Below are 23,231 nucleotides of genomic sequence, written 5' to 3'. Positions count from 1 at the left end.
ACATAAATATTCTTATCTTTTCTAAATTATAAAAACAATTTATTTCTTCTGAAATGAATAAGATATGCGTCAAAAAAAGGACATTCCAAACAGAACGTAGTAATAAATGGCTAGTTGTCTAAGTAAAAGGCCTGTAGTAGTAGAGTGGACCTGTCAAGTACAGGGGATCCGACCCCGTTCCGCATATACTGCTGAATGTAAGTCTGAACTGCGTTTCTCTATATACGAATTCTGGAGAGAGAAAGAGGTTGGTTTAGACGTTAGAGCGAGAAAGAATGGAGGAAGAACAACAGCAAGAGGAAGTACTTGGTTCAAGCTTAACAATGGAGAAAGTTGCTGCTGCTAAACAATTTATTGAGAATCACTATAAGACTCAGATGAAAAGCATTCAAGACCGCAAAGAGAGGTATTTGTTTTTTTTTTCCTTCTTTTTGTTGAGAATATTCTAATGTTATTTTCTGCAAGTTTACTTGATTTTGCTGCGAGTCAATTGGCTTGTGCTTCACGTCGAGATCTACTGATAGTATTTATGTCCTTGGTTTGTATGTCTTCATGGTTGGAACTATATAAATGAGTTAATTGGGTGTTTTGATTATTGCTTGTGCGGAAATAATTTGACCCAATTGCATCAGCTGCTTGAGATAGGGGAGTGTTTCTCTGATATATAATCTAGAACCACGAGGTCTCAAGTTCAAATTCCAAGGCAGAAAAAATAAAATTAGGTCATTGTTTCTTCTCATCTAAAAGCCTTGGTAAGTAGAAGTTACCCGATGCCTGTGCTGGTGGAAGGTAGCAGGTCTACAATGGAATAGTCGAGGTGCGCACAAGTTGGTCCGGACATCACTATCGTAAAATGGAATCTGGCATTTGTGGGGTGACTCCAGGATAAGTAATTGTTTTCTCATGTCATTCAAATCTCTATTTCTCGGGTAGCAACAGTGTCCAGGCAAATTCCCACAAAGATAGGTGTATAAGTGAGATTTGAACTGGGGTCTCTAGGTTGTTACTCCTATGCCTTAACCAGTCACTAATCAGCCATCCATTGGGGGTATATATCTATGTTAAGGCCTATACTTTTAATCTGGTTAGTTGTTGAGATTAGAGTTTACAAGTTGAGATTGACTAGCTTTTGACTTGGTGAGAGGACCATAAGACTATCTCCGGATATATATAATACAAAATGAAAAATGACAAGGAAATGATAAGCTAATATGGGAGTTAGGGAAATCATGTTGAGCGACTATGTGCTTCCTTGTCTCACATGCATGGAACTTGTCAAGGGCAGATGCACGTTAGGTGATGACAAAGCTTCGTTTGAAGTTCTTACTCTCTCTCTTCTATTTGCAGTTATACACTTGTACTTTGCAGGACTCCTATTAACCCTCTTGGTCATTTCCGAAGTGGAAAAAGTACCCGCTTAAAATGCCACAACCACATCTATGTTTCTGTGGTGAAATACACGCGCCTGTTTTACCATTTAATCTTCTTCTTCTTGGAATTAGCTCACTGAAAATTTGAAGGAACATGTTAAAGCTCTTACTACCTAAAGTCCTATTTAGGAATTAAACAGAAAAAAGCTTCTTCCATATTCTTTGATTTAGTTCACTGAATAGCTGAAGGAACATGTTAAAGCTCTTACTACCTAAAGTCCTACTTAGGAATTAAACAGAAAAGAAAAGCTTGTGAAGGTACGTCTCATTATCAATTCATTCACAACATCATGATATTTCGATAATATTTGGAATGCTTCTTCCAAAATGCTCTTGTAGCGCGATTAAACTTTTTAGCTTGGTCGCTGAAAAAATTCTGCAGCATGTGGGTGGCTTCTCACAACACAACTGACCAGACAATTCACTTTATACAATGATTTCTTATATATTCGAAACAATACCCGTCTAAGTCCCTGCTCATCATCATTGGAGCATATACTATATGCGCTTATTTGTTTCGTCCTCGTCACTTTCTCGTGCACAAAATGTGACCCCTCCTTATTTTTCCCCGAGAATCAATTTCCTTCATTAAATCCCCTCCCACTAACATATGGATTTCCGAGTTTGATCCTTCGTTAGAAATCTTCTATTCTGCCATCTTCCTTGTCTAGTATATTGGATAACACCTTGAAAATCCGTTTATCTTGTGCTTTTGTTGAATTGGAAGATTACCTGATTGACTTTGTTTTTGATTGATAAGATAACCTGACTGATTTTGCAACAGAAGTATTCTCCTTTGGGCATACAATCAGTCATAAATTTAGGAGCACTACTTCCTCCATTCTCAAACAAACAGGAGTATGAGTGGGAGAACTAAAACATATATTATCGGATGAGCTTACCTATTTATTAAAAAAAAGATACATTATGATGAGTCAGGAAATAATCTCATGTGTTGTTACATTGTTCACTGGAATGATTTTTTACTGTGACTAGAATTTGGAACCCGCTGTAATAATCTTTTGCAAAGGTTGAAGGTTATATTTGAAAGGTTTTGATGGATGGATATAATGGTGGACCTATTGAGTGGGTGTAAAAATTAGACCGTGATTCTCTCGTTTTGGACAATATTGCATTTTAAAATGAAAAAATATATCAAGTGTAGTGTCTTTGTAATATTCAAATCTCTTAATATTATTTTCAACTGAAACTCGTCCAGCTACCGAAATTTCACACTAAAGAAGAGTTGACAACAATCTGAGACTAAAAGAGTAGTATTTTTGGCTTAGGTATCTTTCTTGTAGTGTAGTAGCTTTGAGGTTTTTGAATGGATACCTTAATTCAACTACAATTATTATAAGATTGTCTGAGTTACACAGTGTGATAAGAAATTGGTCACTTATAATGCTACTGCTGTGGAAGGCTAGTGTTCATTTCAGTTACCTTTTCCAGAACAAGTGAATCTTAAATGTCTGGAACTTACAATACTAATGCTGGGAATCTGGAGACGCACATTGACTTATTTTCTTCTTAAAAGAATACACATCTAGATGGGGGTGTCTATCATATTTTTGTAGTTGTAAGCCAATCTTTCTCAGTTCTTCTCATGCCACACAGTACCTTCAGCTGTTTTATCTGCTTGTGCTCTTTGTTTAAATCTCCATTTTTTTTCTTCTTGAAGTACCCATTGACGTTGCAATTGCTGCACAATTGTCTTAACTCCTTTGACATATCTAAGTTTATTATAGGAAAAAAAAGGGAAAAAAGGCAAATGTTAAGGCATTGTTACATTACCTGGAGAAGGATACTAATCTCGTTATAAAATTTGAGATTATATTTATCCCGTATTTGGTTGTGGGTATTAGCTAATACCAGAATGAATTTTATACCACAATCTTGGTATTAGCTATCCCATATATGATGTGGGATTATAATCCCGGGATTACAATACCTGGATATCTCTGCTCTGAACCGAATGACCCTTAAAGTTGGGGCAACAGTACGTGAATAAAAGTTTCCTCTTGCATGTTCTTCTGGAGATGTGGGGCAGGCTTGCACAGTCTTCCACGATGCATCAACCATTTCACTTGTAATTTGTTTTGTGTCGTTTGAGCACTGAGGTTAGCATTGACTTGGGAAAGTTTTTCTTTTCATTCCCCTGTCTGCCACATTCCAGGACATTTTTTGTCCCTATTATGCTGGAAATGTCATTTCTGTTGTCTGTGCCTCTTCCTTCTGTTGCTTTAACTGCATATACCAACCTACATTTGCAATGTTTATCCATGGGTAGCAACTTAAACTTCAACGACATTTTTTTTAATAAAACTTCAACAACATTTTATCATTGTTTATTGAAGTTCACTACTGCATTTTTACATATGCCCGAACTAGTCTTATTTAGAATAGATCTTAGTATGCCTTTGTTCTAACACAATATTGACTGACAATAGGCGCTGGATTCTAGAGAGAAAGTTAGCATCTTCAGATGTGCCTAAAGAGGAGCAGATGAATCTGATCAAGGATCTAGAGCGAAAGGAGACAGAGTATATGAGACTGAGGAGGCACAAGATTTGCGTGGATGACTTTGAGCTTCTAACAATTATTGGCAGAGGAGCCTTTGGCGAGGTTCGTGATTATTCCCATTTAAACAAAGTGATCTGTTTATTGCAAATACTGGTAGTTCATCTTTTTCTCTTTCATGATCTTTTAATTTCCATTTTCAATTGCATTATATTCATATAAATGATTAGCTAAGGACAAGATGATAACAGTAAGTCATGGAAAAGTTTGCTGTCTCAAGCTCACTCTTGTAGTCTAAGCAAGACACTAAAGGATAATACATGACTACTGTCAGTCTATCACACCCCTTTTCGGATCACAACTATAAATAAAGATGATTTCCTTATTTCATAAGCCCACTAAGTCTGCAAGATGATATTCCCACCTGGCATGTGCCGTTGTCTATTTTTTGTATGGGAAATAGTGCACCTCAGAAACTAGTTTGTAGCAGTTAGAATGTTTAAGCTTTGTTACTCACTTCTTCCATAGACCCAAACCCAATCACATGTTTACTAGGTTTGTTGCCTTTATTTTCTATTGACCAATCAAATCTCAGTGTGGTTGCTTTCCTCAGTAGCCCATTCCAGCTGCGACCATTCCAACTGCCTATCTATTCAAAGGTTTTTTAATATTTATCCTTTGTAGCTTGGGCCAACTATTACATTAGACATAGGGTGCAAGTAGCAGGCCTTTTAATTTTTATTGTTTGTAGTTTGGGCAACTGATCACATTATACTGTGAATGCAAGTAGCACACATAGAGGATGGGATGAGACAAGATCGCATGTGATGACGTCCAAATTCACTCCTCAAAGAGTAAGTGTACGCGGTCGCATGCAACATAATTTACCCAACTATGAGTCGGGGTCGAATCCCAACGGGAACAATATGTAGGCGATTAGGCAAGTAAGAGAATTATCGCTTTTTATGCTAAGCCAAACACTAATAGGGGGTTTTGAGAAAATATTATAATTAATGCGGAAATATAAACTAACCTAGAAAGCAAGTTAAATGATCAATGGCTACAAGCATGGATAAAAGCGGAATTACACTCAAGTAACGATACAATGTATTTCACGATTTTACAAATATGAGCGAGTTTATGTTAATTAGCCGCGAATTTTAATTCTATATTAGCTTCTTCCGAAGATTAACAAGATTTCGTAACTGAATTATCCCTAAAATAATTAAGAGAATTAGGTACACTTGAATATAGCTACAAGTAGTTCAATCCTATTTCTAGGTAGAATCTATAAAATGAGGACTAATGCCTCAAGTTCTTGTTAATTAATCTTTCAAAACTCCGAGTTTGCCTTGTCCAAGATTAATTCGAAGTTAATGGGCGGGTCCTAGGGTTAGTTAATCCTTTTGGAAATATTAAAGAACAAGAATAATTAAAGAAACAATTAAATCACTTCATAATTAATAAAAATCATTCAATATATAAGCATAACAAGAGTTTTAATCCAAACTTTAACAATGAATAGTTCCCTAAACAAGATTCAAGCAATGGAATAAAATGCTACACACTTAGACATTTAATACTTAACAAGGAATTGAAGAAACGAGTGAAAGATTAAGAAATTTCTCATTCGAATCTTCAACCCCCACGCGTGGTGCAAAAAACCCTAGCTTCAAAACTTGTATTTTCTGCCAAAGATATCTTCCAAAATGAGCTGAGTCGAGTATTAAGTGGTTTGGGTGCAAAAAATGTGAAATGACAGTTCTGTCTAGATTTTCTGCCCAGTTATATGAATCGCGATCCCGAAGAAAAATCCTGCGATCGCATTGAACAACACTGCAAAGGATCGGAATCACGTACTGCATCTCGTGTTCATGTTGACCATTTGACCAGCCGTTGGCCATGCTTTTCTGCATCGCATTCGCATAAAGGTCTTCGTGTTCTTGATAGGCATCTTCCAAGACGGACGCGATCGCATCTTTCCAACTCGCGATCGCGTAAGGTACTTGACCAGCCGCTGACCATCTCGTCCTTCTTCGCGTTTGCAGCTCATCCTCCGCATTCGTGATGGACATTTTCCATGAAGTTTGCAATCGCATTAATTCATTCCGTGATCGCAAAGAGCAATATCTGGCAACAGTAAATTTTTCCATTTTAACTCATTTTGACATATTTTTTTCTGTATCTTTTCTAAATCACGTAATACCAGAAATATGCTAATAAATCTTAACAAATACCTTAGTTTCTTAATAAAATCATATAAAAGTTTTAGTACAAAGAAGAGATAAGTTGGTGAAACACCAACTTATCATCATGATTTTGCCATTTTTACGTAGACCTCCAAAAATGAAGGGGAGCCTTAGAGCATCGGTAAAGTTTTCTCCGTGTGACCTGTAGGTCACAAGTTTCGAGCCATGGAAGCAGCCACTAATGCTTGCATTAGGGTATGGTTAGGCTGTCTACATCACATCCCTTGGGGTGCGGCCCTTCCCCAGACCTGCGTGAACGCGGGATGCCTTGTCCACTAGGCTCCCCTTTTACGCAGACCTCCAATGCATTGGTCTGTGAGTGCAACACTATAATGACCGAAGGTGGTAAAAAGGGATTAGGTAGACTTGAAATTACATGGAAAAAAAACGACATTAACTAGTTTAGGTTGAGGTATAATTATTACTCCCCCTTTCCAATTTATCAAACATTATTTCCTCATTGGTCCTTTCAAAAAAGAATGACACATTTTTATATTTGGAACACTTATCTTTAACTTTTCCATTTTACCTTTATTGAGAAGATTTTACTGCTACTCATATACCTTTCAAAAGTTTTCATATCCATCTTAAAGTTCGTGTCGAGTCAAACTGTTATGACCCAAATTGGTGACCGGTGACACCCCCCCAAAACCACTCGACCCAAGCGAGCCAACCCATATGATGCACCCAAACCATATGCATGAAAACTAATTTAACCTTTGTATCGAGTCCAACTGTCACGACCCAAATTCGTGACACCCCCCACTACTCGACCCAAGCGAACCAACCCATATGATGCACCCAAACCATATGCATGAAAACTAATTTAATCGCGGAAACTCTTTGAAAATCATATATATTTTCAAGTTAAATGATGGAACATTTTTCCAATTCAAACAATAACAATGAGACCAAGCAAAATAAATATCTTTTCATGTATGTCGTAGACAACCTCACTACTACAACTCTTCACAACTATCTATGGAGCCTCGAATAAATACCGGGACAATTCCCGACTAAAAGAAAATAAAAATTAACATATCAGTTGCCACGGAATAGATGTGGCGTCTCATCAATTACCTGAAACAGAGTCATTCTAAGCCCAATCCACATGGCACGTACCATGGCTCATCCTGAAACATATAAAGTAGGCGGGGCCTTGGAGAGGGGGAGCCCGCATGGGCTGAGTACACCGTCACAATACTCAATAAACCCTCTCTAACTCAAGTTTTTGAGACAAGACTTTTATAAAAATTAATGCAACTGATATTTGATATAAACAGTAAGCAGTTCTATCAAAAAACTCATGTTCTTCATCAATATAAATTAAAGGGCAAGTGAAATGTAAATCGTGATATAACCCTTTAAAACATTTATATCGATTCATGATATTAATAAAATCATACAAAACCATACTGCTCGCACTTGACTTCCATGGTCCAAGTTGGTAGATGCATTCAAACTCATGCAGGATCAAATCAAAACTGGCTCTCTTCTTCCAATACCTACTACTTAAGCTATGATGAATTAATAGAAATAGTATCCTGTGGCCTCTGGGAAAAAAACATCTTTTGTTTAAAAGGATAACAACAACAACATCCCAGTGTGTATTCCCACAAGTGGGGTCGGGGGAGGGTAGGATGTACACAACCTTACCCCTACCCTGGAAGGGAAGAGATGCATTCCCTAAATCTGAATCTAGCAATTCATGAAGATGTATTCCTATTTTTGATATAATATTGATACTTTGGCTCTGCAGGTTCGTTTATGCAGGGAGAAGAAATCAGGCAATATATATGCTATGAAGAAATTGAAGAAATCTGAAATGCTCATAAGGGGACAGGTCAGAAGAGGAATATTTCCTTTTATCTTTTTTCTTTTGTTCCAAGTTCTCTGGCAAAGTATGTAGTCCTTGTTCTTTTTTGGGGGAGAAGTAAGACTTTTATTAGTAAGAGCAGTCAAGAACTACCACTTCGGTGGTTTTTTAGATATCTAATTTCTAAGCCAGCCACCAGGGGTGCGTAAGACTGCCCTTTGGGACGGCACTACCATTACAATCAAGGATTAAAAAAAAGTAAGAGCAGTAAAACAGTAAGATGGTGCGACAAGGTAAAGTATGCATTATATGATGGTAAGAAAACTCGGTGTTAGAAAGTGAGTGCTCACACAGATTGTAAGTTGGTAGTTATGAAAAAAAAAGAAAGAAAAAGAAAAGAGAAAAGGCTGTAAGTTGGAAAGTGAGTGCACTAAGATGGTTCTGGATATTACAAGTCCCTGGTCTGCAATGTTCTTAAGCAGGGGCCCAGTTCAGCATATGTTGCTGCTTTGTCATATGTATGTCTGCGGTATGTGTGTTGAAGCAACTAAGTTTAAACTTTCTATGATGAAGCACTATCTATAAACTTTATACTCTTTCTATTCTCTTTGTTTTTCTGTACCTTTACTTTTGGGAGGGAGGGATGTGGTGAATGGCGGATGGTTGCTCCAACTGTGTTATTAGAGGACAATAACAGAGCCTTTTGATTTTTTTGATATAATGAGTTTAACATTCTTTGATGCACCAGTTAAGAAGCATTAACTTTAATGCAAAGACGTCTCATTATGTCAATCCCTTTTGTTTCCGAGAGATCAATTTTCCAAGATAAATAATCCTAGTAGCCTGTGGTAAAAACGTCTGCACAGTAGGCTTTTCAATACTTCTTGGGAAATACCCCCTCTAGTGTAAAGTCTAGGAATCATTTAAAAGAATTGTGTATAATTTTTTAATTATTCATAATAATTATTAAAAATAATGATCTTGTCATAGTAAAGCATCCCAAGATTTAAGAAACATTCCTGATTCCTCATTACTTGTAATTCAGAAGTTCTTTTTATTTTCTGTGTGTCATTCTTGGCTATTGTTCCTTCAGCACCATTCCGCTTTACAGTTATTATTCTAACAGCACTGAGCCTCTTTTGGCAAATGTTGCCATGACACCATGCTTTTGCTGCGACCATTTGTATGACACTACATATATTATCTGTTGGAATGTCCAACCACACTGCCTCTTATGCCCGTTGTGCATGTCATACTTTTTGCAACCTTTCCAAAAGCTTTTCGTTTCACTGTTCCAGCAGCTTTTCCAGTTCCTTATTAGCCACCCATACAAATTACGCTGGTGAACTCCTAGAGATTCGCATCATCATTACCTCTTTCCGGTGAATATGAAATAGATTTATCTCTGTTGTACACACAACTCAAAATAGGGGGCTGTGACGGACATACAACAGCATATTCCCTGTCGAATGAACCTGTATCCTTTAACCCCTATCATAATCTAAGTACCATATTAGGCACCAATATTTCAACGCACATCACATTTATAAGATATCGAAGACTGAAAATCCCCTACTCAATACACGCGTCTCATAAAGGGACCATGCCAACAATCATCCCCAAAAGTAACATAATATGGTATGTGATCCAAATTAGACATAGGTAAGGTAACTACAAGGACAATCTGGAGTCTCTAAGAGTATCAAAATATACAATGAAAGTATTGGGACGCGGCCTGGATAAACAAAGAAGTAAGCAAAAAATGAATATCACCACCAAAGATATAAGTGGAAGAACTGGTGCTTAAGCTGTAGTGCCGTGATAGTTCTCCGGATCTGTAAACACGAAGAAGGTGGAGGGAGTATAAGATACCTAGTAAGTATCATAAACCTCCCTCTAGAATGTGGGGCAAGTATTTTAAGAAAACATGCATTTAATAATAAAAAATCGATTCTGGAGCTAACATCTCTTCTTTTGTACTAATTGCATCTTCTTGATGCCAGCAATACAACACCTTACTTCATCAAAAAATAATAAAAAAATCGATTCTTTAGCAAATCAAACTCTTCATAATGCAAGGGTAGAACTCCAGTCAAAATTAGTCTTCCTCAGTCCCATTTGAGATGCAGGTGTTTGATTGGGTACGGAATATAAAAATTAAAGAAAACTTTTTACAGTTAAGCCAAATATATGCAAAATACCAAAGTTGTCCTTTTAATTGAGTGATGGCGGGGGACCACAAATAACAAATATTTCATGCACACAAATGCTAACTTTTGGTTGGGGAATTTAGTTCCATGATATAGACCTTAGTTGCCTTATGCTAGAACTGGTGAAATCTGTTTCTAAAAGAAGTGAGTCAGTCTCAGTTAGTAGCACCATCATTTGAAGAGATTAAAGGGCTCGTCATGCCTTCACTGTCAGACTCGAAACATTCTATCAAAGGGGCGATAGTGGGGTTTTATGAAAAATTGTACAAGGAGGAAGCTAGCTGGAGGCCTACTTTAGGGGGAATAGAGTTCAACCATATGGGGGAGGGAGACAGTGAGTGGCTAGAGAGGGCTTTCGAGGAGGAGGAGGTGCAAGAGGCTGTGTCGAGTTGTACTGGTGATAAGGCCCCTGGGCCTTATGGTTTTTCCTTGGCCTTTTTCCAGGTTTTTTGGGACACCATTAAAGGGGAATTAATGCAATGCTTCTTTTATTACCATTGTGCCTAAGAAAGAGGGTACATCTTCTATCACGGACTACAGGCCTATTAGCCTAGTGGGGAGTTTACAAGATTATTTCTAAAGTGTTATCCAATAGGCTCAAGAGGGTTCTTGACGTGACAATGTCGTCCTCCCAGAATGCATTTGTGGAAGGAAGGCAGATCCTGCACGCAGTTGGTGGTAAATGAATTGGTAGACTCCAGAAGGAAAAATAGAGAACCCGGCTTACTATGCAAGTTGGACCTTGAGAAGGCTTTCGACCATGTGAATTGGAAGTTCTTGGATTTCATCATGATGCAAATGGGATTTGGGGCTAGATGGAGGGTATGGATCAAGTACTGCATTTCCTCAGTCAAATTTTCTGTTATGGTTAATGGTAGCGCGTGTGGTTTCTTTGGCAGCTCCAGGGGTCTTAGGCAAGGTGACCCACTATCACCCATGCTATTCATTTTAGTGATAGACACTTTGAGTAAAATGATGGATCGCGCGGCGGGCGGAGGTTTCTTGAGAGGATTCTCAGCTCCAATCGGGGTACCCAGTGCACGAAGAGTCTCTTATTTACTTTTTGCGGATGACACACTGATATAGAACAACTAACCTACTTGAAACATGTCTTGCAGTGGTTCCAGATAGTATCAGGCCTAAAGATCAACCTTGACAAGTGTGTGATTTTTCCGGTAGGTGACGTTGCTAACATTAATGCTTTGTCTCACGTTCTCAAATGTAAGGTGGGCTCTCTCCCCGTTAATTATTTGGGCCTCCCTTTGGGCGCTTTGCACAAGGATACTTAGGTTTGGAACCCGGTAATCGAAAGGGTTGAAAAAAGATTAGCAGGATGGCGGAAACGCTACTTATCAAAAGGCGGTAAGGAAGTGCTTATTAAAAGCACCTTATCGTCCATGCACACGTATTACTTGTCCCTGCTGCAAGCTCCTGTGAGCGTCATAGAAAAACTGGAGCGGCTTCAAAGGAATTTTCTTTGGGATGCGGCGGATGGAACTAGAAAGTTTCATCTGGTGAATTGGCAGACAGTCACTTCCCCAAAGAACTGGGGGGGGGGGTTAGGAGTAAAAGATCTTAGGGTATTCAATACAGCTTTGTTAGGGAAGTGGCTGTGGAGATTCGGTATAGAAGATCATGCTTTATGGAGGGAGGTCATAGTAGAAAAGTACGATTCCGCGAGAGGGGGCTGGAGGAATAAGGTAATCACATCACCTTTTGGGTGTGGCATGTGGCGAAGCATCATGAAGAATTGGGAAGACTTTAATGAAAACATCACTTATAGGGTGGGAGATGGAAGGAGAATCAACTTTTGGAATCATATGTGGTGTGGAGAGGATACTCTGAAGGTCTCTTTCCCCAACGTCTACAGAGTTTCGAACCAGAAGGAATTGTTGGTCCAACAGATTCGCAAGGAGCATGAAGGGGGCATAGTATGGGACCTCTCATTTAGAAGGAACATGCAAGATTGAGAGATTGCAGAACTCCAAGATTTGTTGGCACTGCTATATGGCCAACATAGGACATACACTTCTACCGACTCTTGGAGATGGGGGCTGCGTGGAGATGGTCTGTTCACCGTAAAGTCTTATTACCAGAGCATGCTGGTGAGAGATGAGGCCACTTTTCCATGCTCATCAATCTGGATTCCTAAAATGCCCACGAAGGTGTGTTTCTTTGCATGACTAGCAGCGTGAGGAATGATCTTGACTGCTGAAAATTTGCGGAAGAGAGGAATTACAGTTGTTAGTTGGTGCTACATAGTGTAAAATTTCAGGGAAGAAGTTGATCACCTGTTACAGCATTGCCCTGTTGCAGCGGGCCTATGGAGAACAATCTTGTGCTTCTTTGGAGTTCAATGGGTCATGCCTAGCACTGTTAAGGAAATGCTATACAGCTGGGCCGGTTCCCGTCGAAGAAGAAAGCAAAAGGCGTGGAAGTTCGCCCCTTTAGCTCTCATGTGGATAGTTTGGGGGGAGAGAAATAGAAGAGCTTTTGAAGGGATTGAGTCTAGTTTTTCTCACCTTAGGAATAGTCTTTTATCTTTAATCGCATTCTGGTGCACCCGTATAGCACCTACGTGTATAGAAGATTGGGCTCCTTTTGTAAAGAATCATGTTCTGTTGTAAATTCTCTACTTTTTTGTATACTTCTTGTACACGGGAGTTCTATCCCTTTTGATTAATACAATTTACCTTATCAAAAAAAAAATTGAGTGATGGTGAGAGTTTCACATATCTTTTCATTTTCTCCTATTTTATAGAGTGAACATTTACATCATGTTGGTCCAATCAGACCTGCGGGAACACCTCGAGAACCTTCCAATTAGACATCAAGAAATAGGATGATCGCTTTCATGCACAAGAGGAGCTGGTGCTGCCTTTACTGGCCAGCTTGGAATAGTTGCAGCTGCAGAATAAGTTTTTAGTAATAGCGTTGGAGGTGCGAAATGGTTTCAATTTACCAGATGACGAAGTATTCTGTCTGCTATTTCTACCCAACCATAGTCAAATTCTGATTCTGGAATGATGATGGCTTTTTTCCGGTACCCTAGCCAAGCTTCCACCCTCAAGAATCGACCATATACATTGTAGTTTTGGTGGACCCTATAAAGATTTGATTGTCGTTTCCTTCCCCGTCTTCTGTATAAATCCTTTGTTCCCCTAGATGCTAGATGAAGCACTGAACAGAACCACTGGAAGTTACTTTCGTCGATCTTGATACTGCTCGTAAATCGTCTGCCTCGTTCCGTAATGGAGAACCATCTACTCCGATCATAGCTAATGTTTGTTAACTCAAAAGATTTGTCACCTGAAATAAAGATTAGTCTATCACCCATAATAAAATGACACCTTAGCCAGAAAAGGCCTCGTCGGAGAGAGAATTACATAATTAAAAATGGCGCAGGCACAATTCCCAAGTCAGAGCTTAAAAGTGACATTTTTGTTTGCATGTTAAAATATTATCATTCCCCCACTCAGCTCTTCCTATAATGAATGGCTCTTCTTTGTAGAGTTTTTTCTTGTTATCTTGCTTTGTTTCTCGCATCTTGATCGGTGTTATCAAAGGCGAAAAGCGCAAAAAAAGTTTTAAGCTATGTTGGGGCTTTAAGCACAATAAAGCCTGGGCTTAAATGAAGAAAAACGCAAATGGAGAAAAACTACAAATATGTATGTGTGGTCCAAAACTAATATTTATAAGCATGAATACCAAATATATGGACTAAGAAATTAAAGAAAATTTACAATAAAGTGAAATATCGGTTATTTAATGTGGCCTCTTCAGGATTACGCTCATTGGCAAGGAAACGTATGCCTTAGAGCTTTGATGACAACGTTGAAGCGCCCGCTAAGCGAGGCGAAGCGCTTAGTATGTTTTGAGCCTCGCTTCAGGGCTTAAGCGCTCTTTAAGCGCGCCTTTGATAACATTGATCTTGATAGATTTTGTTTTGAATATTCTGTAAATAACAAGCTTTAATCTCTTCTTCATTCTCTTCATCTTTGGAAGTTAGCCATATCATGGGATATGTTGGAGAATTTTATAGCATACGTTCTGCATGTGGTTTTGGGAATGTTATTAGGGCCCTCTGTTCTTTCCCACATATTCATAGATTAAAAGTGCTGAGACATAATTATGTAGATAAAAATGTGCTTTTAAATAGCTTAAGCTTTCACATGAGACACACATTTCAAAACATGAAATAGCAGATAGAGGTCCAAAGATTGAGTCTCTCCGCCACCCATTATCAAAAAGAATTTCAACGTGCTTGGCATATGAAAAAGAATCAGGCGCCTCGCTCGTGAATTGGCGTATTTAAAACAATTGATCTCTCTACTAATAAAAAGAATGTGAACTCTCTAACAACTTAAGTTTTTAGATATGATGGTCACATATTTCATCAAAAAGCTTTCTTTTGAAACATAATCAAGTTGACCCTTCTCCTACCCCCTTTCCTCGAGAGTGAGAGGTCTATGCTTATAAGATGGACATTGTTTCCTTCAATAAATGCAAATGATCAAGCGTCATATCAAGGTTGGATATTTATTACTAGTATATCAGTAAGGAGATCCTCTTTGTCTATAGTTGAAGCTGAAATCCTATCCTTTCTCAATAATATGGCGTGATTTTCTTTTTGGGGGTGGGGGGATCACTTGTCCATGTGCGGCTTGCATCATCATGATATGCTTAAATTTATTGTAGTTGACATTATCCATGTTGATAAGATGGACAAGATGTGGAAAGCGAGACTAAGATGGTTCGGGCATGTGAAGAGGAGATGCCCAAGTGAGAAGGTGTGAGATGTTGGCCATGGTGGGTCGGAGGAGAGGTAGAGGTAGGCCAAAGAAGTATTGGAGAGAGATGATAAAGCAGGGCATGCCACATCTGCAGTTTACCGAAGACATGACCGTTGATAAGAGACTAGGGGTAGAAGGATAGTAAGTAGTTGAACGTATATCTTTTTCATACCTGTAGTATCAATATTATCTCGTACTTTCTTATACTTGGATTTCTACTACTACCGGGTGTTTCTTTTGCTCCGGTTATCTTATTATCTTGCTGTGGTTACTGCTTCTTGTTATTGCTTATTTTCCGTGGCTTGTCCATTTACTGTGAACTGTATTTCTATTTAACAATGCTGTGTATTTCTTTTCAACCCTCCTCATACCCCACTTGTGGGTTTACACTGAGTTTGTTGTTGTTGTTGCTGTCCTATTGTCCATGTTGACAAATTGCATTGTTGCAGGTGGAGCATGTTAGAGCAGAAAGGAACCTGCTGGCAGAAGTGGCCAGCCATTGTATTGTGAAATTATACTACTCATTCCAAGATGCTGAGTATCTTTACCTTGTCATGGAATATCTTCCTGGTGGTGACATGATGACACTGCTGATGAGAGAAGACACATTGTCAGAAAGTGTAGCTAAATTTTATATTGCTCAAAGTGTCCTAGCCATAGAATCTATTCACAAGCATAATTACATTCACAGGTGCATCATTTACTTTTGACTTGTAAAGATTATTTGCTTTGAAATTTATTTAGGACTACAGCATATTGTGACTGTAACAGTTTTCTCTTGAGGTACAAACTTTATAGCTAACTAATTGTCTCTTCCTCATATTTGCCCATTTTCTTCATCCAGAGATATCAAACCTGACAACCTTCTTCTGGACAAAAAGGGTCACATGAAGCTCTCTGATTTTGGTCTCTGTAAGCCTCTTGATTGTAGAACGCTATCTACATTAAATGAAAATGAAGCTATGGATGATGAGAATATCAGGGACCCGATGGACATTGATAGCAGCTTCCCAGATGCCAATGATGGAAGTAACTGGAGAAGCCCTCGTGAGCAGATTCAGCATTGGCAGATGAACAGGAGGAAATTGGTATGATATTTATAAAAATGCATTCTGTTTCTTTGGATTTTGTGGGAGTCGTTAAATTTTGCAGTTATTCTGTTATTAAAGGAGGAAAACATAATTGGGATTAAAGGCTAGGACTTTCTGAAATCATGAAGGTTCTCTGCTTAGATTAATTATATTTTCCTACTTCCAGTTCAATGATGTGTCTCTTGCACAACTTATATGGGACTGTTTGACTTGTTTGTCAAATCCAACATGTCTGATGCAATTTAGGTTTCTAATGGGAGTTGAGACTAATCCCAAAATGCTGTACTATGTAAGACAACAATGTTTATAATGTAAAGAAATCAATGATTTCTCTAAAATATGACAGCTTCCCCATTAAGTCAAACCATGGAAAACAATTGGACGTGAGGAGCGCCTTATTTTATTTAAACATGAGAGGTTTATGTTTTAACCTCTTAAGATTTGGTAGACAGTACTTCCAATGGAAATACGTCCATCAGCATCCCATTTGGATTTACTGTTTGTTATTCCATTTTTCATTAAGTACAATCTGACATTTAAAGGTGATTAATAACAATGTGCTGTATGAAAAGCTGCTGTTTGCTGGAAGCTCAGCTCGTAATGTAACTTGTTAGAGTATTATTGTTAAAGGTTTTTCTTTTATGAGCTTAAGAGATCACATTCCCAAACACATGCACATACATAAAGAAGAATTACCACAGGAACTAGAGGTTATTATGGCCCGTGTGAGAGTGAATTGAAGAATTTTCACTTCATTGCAAATGGCGGTCTGACTGTCGGATAGAATCTGTACTTGCACTTTTATAGATACTTAACCTTTGATCTATGTTATTTCATAACTCACAATTTGCATGTAAGTCTTGACACTAATTTTCTGATTCTGTTTTTCTTCTGTCAAAAGGCCTTTTCAACAGTGGGTACGCCTGACTATATTGCTCCGGAGGTACTGTTGAAGAAAGGATATGGAATGGAGTGTGACTGGTTAGTTTTTTAATTATATATAGCCAGTAATGTTCTTTGAAATTACTAAGATTCTTGGTTTCTCTGCTAATAAATGTCTAGTATGCATAAATCTTTTCCAAAAGCATCCAAAATACTAATGTAGAGAGCCTGTGAAAGTTGGTGAAACGTGGGGAAAATTATTGATAATTGCTAGAGTTGATAATTCCACAAGTGCAATCGTGGGAGGATTGTCTGCATCCATTTCTCATTTTATCTGCCTTACAACATGCAGGTGGTCCCTTGGTGCAATTATGTATGAAATGCTCATTGGTTACCCTCCGTTCTACTCTGATGATCCAATAACTACTTGCAGGAAGGTAGCATATTTCCTGCTTTTCTGTCTTCCTCTTGTGTATTTTTGTGTTTTCATTTTGATTAGAGTATTTCAGCGGTGCTGTGCAAGCAGATCGGCCACCCTCTACTTTCACAGTTAAAATCAATGAAAAGAGGAAAATAAAAAGGTTGAGAAGTACAAGTTACCACCTAGTACAGGATTTTGTCCAATTGATAACCTAATTTATGTTTAATACATTACTGGAGACTAGTTGAACACCTGATCCGACCTTTGTGCCTAGTACTGAAAGTCACTGATTGTTTAATGTGGCCCCGGTGAGTTTAACTTATCTATTTGTGCTTTAAAAGCGGAATAGAAGTATAGTGTTCACATTGATATGTTTCCAGTACTACAAACCAGTGTTTAGTGCGAGAAAGGAATGTTGATGACATGCCATCAATGTATGGAACTCAGTGTAGTGTAACTATTGCCTTTCTTTTTACATGATCACCAGCTATTAGCCATGACTATGAGCCCGCTTTGAAGAAAACTTTTAATGCTGAACTGATATTAATAAGAAGCAATGACGTGTTAGGATAGAGTGATGAAACTGATAGTAAGTTTTTAATCTATTCGGGGAAAAAATACTAGGTGTTTTGAAGGGAAAGCTGTCTCTGTACAAATGTTAAAATAAAAGTGTCTCTGGTTTTCGCTTATTGGTGCAACACAGGATGTAAAGGATGAAAATAGTATGTTAGATTTCATCAATTCACTACAGGAATCAATTTCTGTATAGATAGGAGCCTTTTTTTTACAGAGTATTTTCTTTGTGTTTTTTATATCACTAATGTACTTATTTACCAGTTAAAAAAAAATGTTTGGGGAAAAATGTTAAAATGACTGAAATGTCTTAAAGCTTTTGCCCTAATAATAATTTGACTAAAGTTTGTAAGTAGGGAGAAGGACAAATGGCAGAAATTAATGGAGGGATCTAGGGGTTTTATTTTGGGATGGGTATTCTGGAAATTACAAAAAAAAAAAGGACAAAATAGGAAAATCTGGTTCAACAAGAAGTGCTTATAAGCTAAAAATTTTTAAGTTAGGGTTGAAAAACTTATAGCTTTTGGCTGATCTTGGCTTATAAGTACTTTTGGTGTTTACCAAACAATGGCCAAGCCAAACCAGCTTGTAAGCTTATCCAAACACCTTCTATATACCTCTCTGCGGCCTACATCTTTTAATCTTATCATATCTCGACTCTGTGTTTTATGGTTCCAGATTGTCCATTGGAGAAATCAGCTTAAATTTCCCGAAGATGCCAAATTGTCAGCGGAGGCAAAGGATCTCATTTGCAGGTTGCTATGTGATGTTGAACATAGACTTGGCACTGGAGGAGGTGCAAACCAAATTAAGGTACTATCTCAATCAATTACATTCAATTGTTTCATCACATATTTTCTGTTTCTTCTGGTAAAACTTATTCCAAGTGGCCTTCTCTCAGGCTCATCCTTGGTTCAAGGATATTTTGTGGGATAAGCTTTATGAAATGGAGGCAGCTTTCAAACCAGAAGTTAATGGGGAGCTGGATACTCAGAATTTTATGAAGTTTGATGAGGTTGTGTACAAAAATCTTCTCTTACATAACCAATGGCGCACATTTTGTTTGGCTAAGTACCAAAATGGCACATAATTATCATTCTTTTTATCCTTTTGGATCTCTTGTACAGTTGCTCTCTAATTATCCAATTGATAAGAAATCGTATGATATTATAAGTTTCCCACTATCTGCATTAACTGATAAACAAACTACAACCTTCTCTGTTCACTATCTTCCTCAGAATCTACGAGGAAAGCAGTGGCAGAGAATTTTTAGTAAAAAGAGAATAAGAAAAAGATGCAGCAGGAATCCTTCCTGTTCGTCCATTTGTCTATTAACTAACAGTTCTTGAACAGTTGTTTTTTATGAACTTCACTTTCTCTTTCTGATTTCTACTTACAGCTGTTTTTCAATATATCTACCCCGTTCTGTGGTTTTGTTATCCATTTGGACAATAGTCTGATGATTTTCTCATTAAACTAGTTATATGCTCAAATTTTAAGATTATTTGGAGTACCTTTGATATCCCGGTTAGCATAGGTGTTTGGATACTCCTTCGTAGAGAATCATACTGTTTTTCTTAATTCTCTACTTTTGTATCCCATTCATATCAGAGTTTCCTTTTTTATATCAGTAAAATTTTACATTTATAAAAAATACTCCAAATTTATTAAGCTTGATGTAGTATGTAAGTTGAGTTTGTCCTTTATCTCATTCTCTGGTTTATGTTAGCCACATATAGTGGGCTTGGTGGTGTATAGTTCTGGACATACTAGAAAAACAACTCTTGGTACCTTTAATTGTGGGTTTGTCATTTTCAACCTTCTTGTCGTCAATCTCACTCTTCTTAATCCTCTTAATGAGAAGATGTGTTACATTTTGTGCCTTCTGCAATGATATGATGGAATTATAGTAAGTCACACATGCTATTCTTCTTCATATTGTTAAAAACATATGAAATTCTACTAAGTCAACATGCCATTCTTCTTTGTATTGTTAAAGATATAACAAATGTCCCACTAGCTTCTTGAGCGTTTAGAAGGAATGATGCAAACTATTCGATATGTTAGCATAACAGACAAAGGTCTTAAGTTGGAATCTTACCACTAGTAAAAAAATTTCATGTTCTTGGCTCACAAAAAGGAATCTGACTCGCATGTAAGTAGGCGTATTAATGACATAATGAAGTACATAGAAATTTTCTCTTCTAATTAGTTTAAATATTTAAATGAGATGGTAGACATAATTTGATGCATACATACTTTTCCTTTTTTTTTTCTTTTATCCAATACTTCATGAGTGTGCTTTTCTTTATAACTTGCATTCTGGCTTTTTCATTAGATGGATTCTCCAACACCGGCAAGATCTGGTTCAGGTCCTTCTCGGAAGGTATGTAAGCATTAATTCTCATCGTTATCTATTGCAATACCTTTCAAATATGGTAAGATTTTGGTGCTATCAAAGTTTATGTAACCGCTTCTTAACACTACGACTGAACTTAACTAGCACAGCAAAGAGCAAAAGAGGGACGAAGGGAGGGTTTTCAAATTTGCTTAAAAACTGTATCTATGTTCCTTGTTAAATTAAAAGAATACCGTCTAAAATTATTCTGTAGGTATACAAGCTGTATCCCATAACCTCACTTTAGACTTTTGTAGTAGGAATTGTGAATCAACACATAATAAAAACAATACACATTATGTAATACACAGTCAGATGAAACCTATGTATTTGGACATCCCTGTGTTTCAGTTAATATGAATTGGTAGTGTGGTTTTTTTTCATCTGCTTTGATCGTTCTTCTCCTAAATTTGTATGAATCAATAGTATGATGTGGTCATTTACTATGATTTCTAAATGTCAATTTGTAATAATCCAATTAAAAGTGTGTTTGACTTATGGCATCATCAACTTGCTTTTTGATCAATGTAATTTCGTAACCATGAAGAAAGGCCTCTCTTTCGGGATCGGTCCCATCCCTAGATTTGGTTTTCAATAGCAGACACTCAAAGAACCTATGCATCTTCACTGAATGTTATAAAAAAAAAAAAAAAGAGAACCTATGCATCTTCACTGAATGTTAATGAAGGAAAGCTGTTTCATCCTAATATGATCTACGGAAAAGGGGCCGGGCACATCATGTTCCTTTTGGGACATATAGGCTATTACAGATGCATGAGAAAATACTTTTCGAAGTTTGAAGTTTTATGTGTCTAAAAATATCCATTCTTTTCGACACAATATTTTATGGTTCTCTAAAAATATCAAGCAGACAAGACGTAGGTGCTAATGTGGATGGGTATCTCAAGTTTCCATTAGCTTTATTTTTAGTAAATCTTGAAGCTTCTGTCTCAACTTCCCTATTTTCCTTGGTTCTAACATCTTCGCTTCCCTTTTTATATTTTATGCGCAAATTAAAGTCCAAGTAATGTATCTTGCCTCAAAATTCTTAGAAATGCATCGAACCTTTGTTTTGTGGTTTGTAGATATCATTGACACCCAAAGATTTAAGCTTCGTTGGCTATACTTACAAAAATTTTGATGCTGTCAAAGCACTACGCAACAATTCAGGTGAGTCATACTCCACATCAGAGTTTCTCTCTTTTTTTTTTTTTTTTTTTTTTGGGGGGGGGGGGGGTAAAGTGGACTACTGTGCTGATAAATTGCCTCATCATAACCTACCTGAGACCCAACAGTGCCCTGTACGCTGATTTGGCATGTAGTATCTGTGAAATTCCTCTTTGCTTTTGAAATACTGCGAGTGATCTAACTCTTCATTTGTATTTTCAGATCCTACGAGGAGTACCTCACCTAGACGGTCAATTGATTCCATATTTGGTAAGTTTTGTTTTACAACCTTGAATATTGTCATAACTTAGCAAAAGATGGGGCATAAAGGAAGATAAAGATCTATATAGGTGATACCAATTAGTTGGATTAAGTTTTAGTCATGTTAGTATATTTGCTTTAGGTCCAATGTCATTTAGTCATGTAAGATATGCCTATGGAAAATATACAGAAAAGAACTAGAGACACTTGTCATTCTTTTATTCAGAGGCCTTATTTTGTACTCCCTGCGTTTCAATTTGTTTGAACCTATTTGACTGGGCACGAAGTTTAAGACAAAAGAGAAGGCTTTTGAAACTTGTAGTCTAAAACAATCCTTAGATATTTATGTGGCTATAAATCATCTCATTAAGGGTAAAAAGAGAATTTTAAAATTAAATTGTTTCCAAATTTAGAAAGAGTTCATTCTTTTTTAAACTAACTAAAAAGGAACTAGGTTCATTCTTTTTGAAACAGAGGGAGTATAATATTAAACTGAGATGAGCCTAAATGGAGCAACATGAGATAATGAGGATTGATATAGCCGAGCTCAACTTGCTTGCATAGTTATTGTTGCAGCACTGTTGTAACTTGAACTTAATATTCTATATTATTATGTCTGCAGGTGATTCCAAAGACTATCCTTCAACGAATGGAACAGCTGGGGAAACAGATGTACAAATGATTACATCAACCGGTGATGCAATGTTACCATGACAATGCAACTGTTTTATTGAAAGAAACAAACTCGCACGGAAGGGAGGTAGCATATACCTGTGGTATTAGATCAGGTTGCTCACCCCTTTACCAGCATTCAAGGTGGTGTCTACATTATGCAGAACCATCCTCTAAGTGTACAGCAGAGCTTGAGAAACTTTGTTTTAACTTGTAGGATAAAAACTACTTGTATGTGCTATAGAAACTTAGAATAGCTTGATGTATTATTGCCCTGATTGCCCAGGTTGGCACTCAAATGCTTTCTCTTGTGGCAGTGTTTGGTCAGATAATATAAGTAAATGGGAAATTATCCAATAACTTTTCCTCTTGGGGTATACTCTTTTTAATGGTCCAAGGAAATGTGATATTCATACTGTAATTGTTGTTGACCTTAGTAATGTTTCCAACTGCTTTTAGTTTTCTCTTGAAAGGTCCTTTCTCGGATCTTTTGGGATTTGTAGTCTCTGCTTGGATGTATAGTAGTAGTGCAGAGATAATATGTACATGAGCATTATCAAACAGGACGTGCATTTGGCATTGCTATACTTGACACATATTATATACCAGTTCAACGGCCCACTAAGGCCTTTTGGGTGAAGCCAAGCCAATTTCGGGCCACCAAATCTTGCAATTGAAGAGGGTCTTATTGGGTATATTAAACGTGTGTGCAACAAATTGACAATTGGGAAGTGGGTTCACTGATTTG

At 37.5% G+C, this 23,231-nt stretch overlaps 1 protein-coding gene across 1 annotated transcript; it reads left to right on the top strand.

The window, feature by feature from the left end:
* The first annotated feature begins 155 nt into the window (after positions 1-155).
* LOC104244915 (uncharacterized) lies at positions 156-22,904 on the top strand. Its single transcript, XM_009800434.2, has 13 exons — positions 156-406; positions 3,881-4,055; positions 7,959-8,042; positions 15,468-15,709; positions 15,863-16,106; positions 17,011-17,090; positions 17,344-17,428; positions 18,664-18,798; positions 18,887-19,000; positions 20,324-20,371; positions 21,469-21,553; positions 21,773-21,820; positions 22,434-22,904. Exons 1-13 carry the CDS (start codon positions 276-278, stop codon positions 22,523-22,525), a joined length of 1,563 nt encoding a protein of 520 aa, XP_009798736.1. The 5' UTR covers positions 156-275; the 3' UTR covers positions 22,526-22,904.
* Positions 22,905-23,231: the final 327 nt, after the last annotated feature.

The sequence above is a fragment of the Nicotiana sylvestris genome, chromosome 2 (genome assembly GCF_000393655.2).
Source record: "Nicotiana sylvestris chromosome 2, ASM39365v2, whole genome shotgun sequence".
Lineage (NCBI taxonomy): Eukaryota > Viridiplantae > Streptophyta > Magnoliopsida > Solanales > Solanaceae > Nicotiana > Nicotiana sylvestris.
The sequence above is the reverse complement of the archived record's forward strand: the minus strand, read 5'-3'. Positions and strand labels throughout refer to the sequence as shown.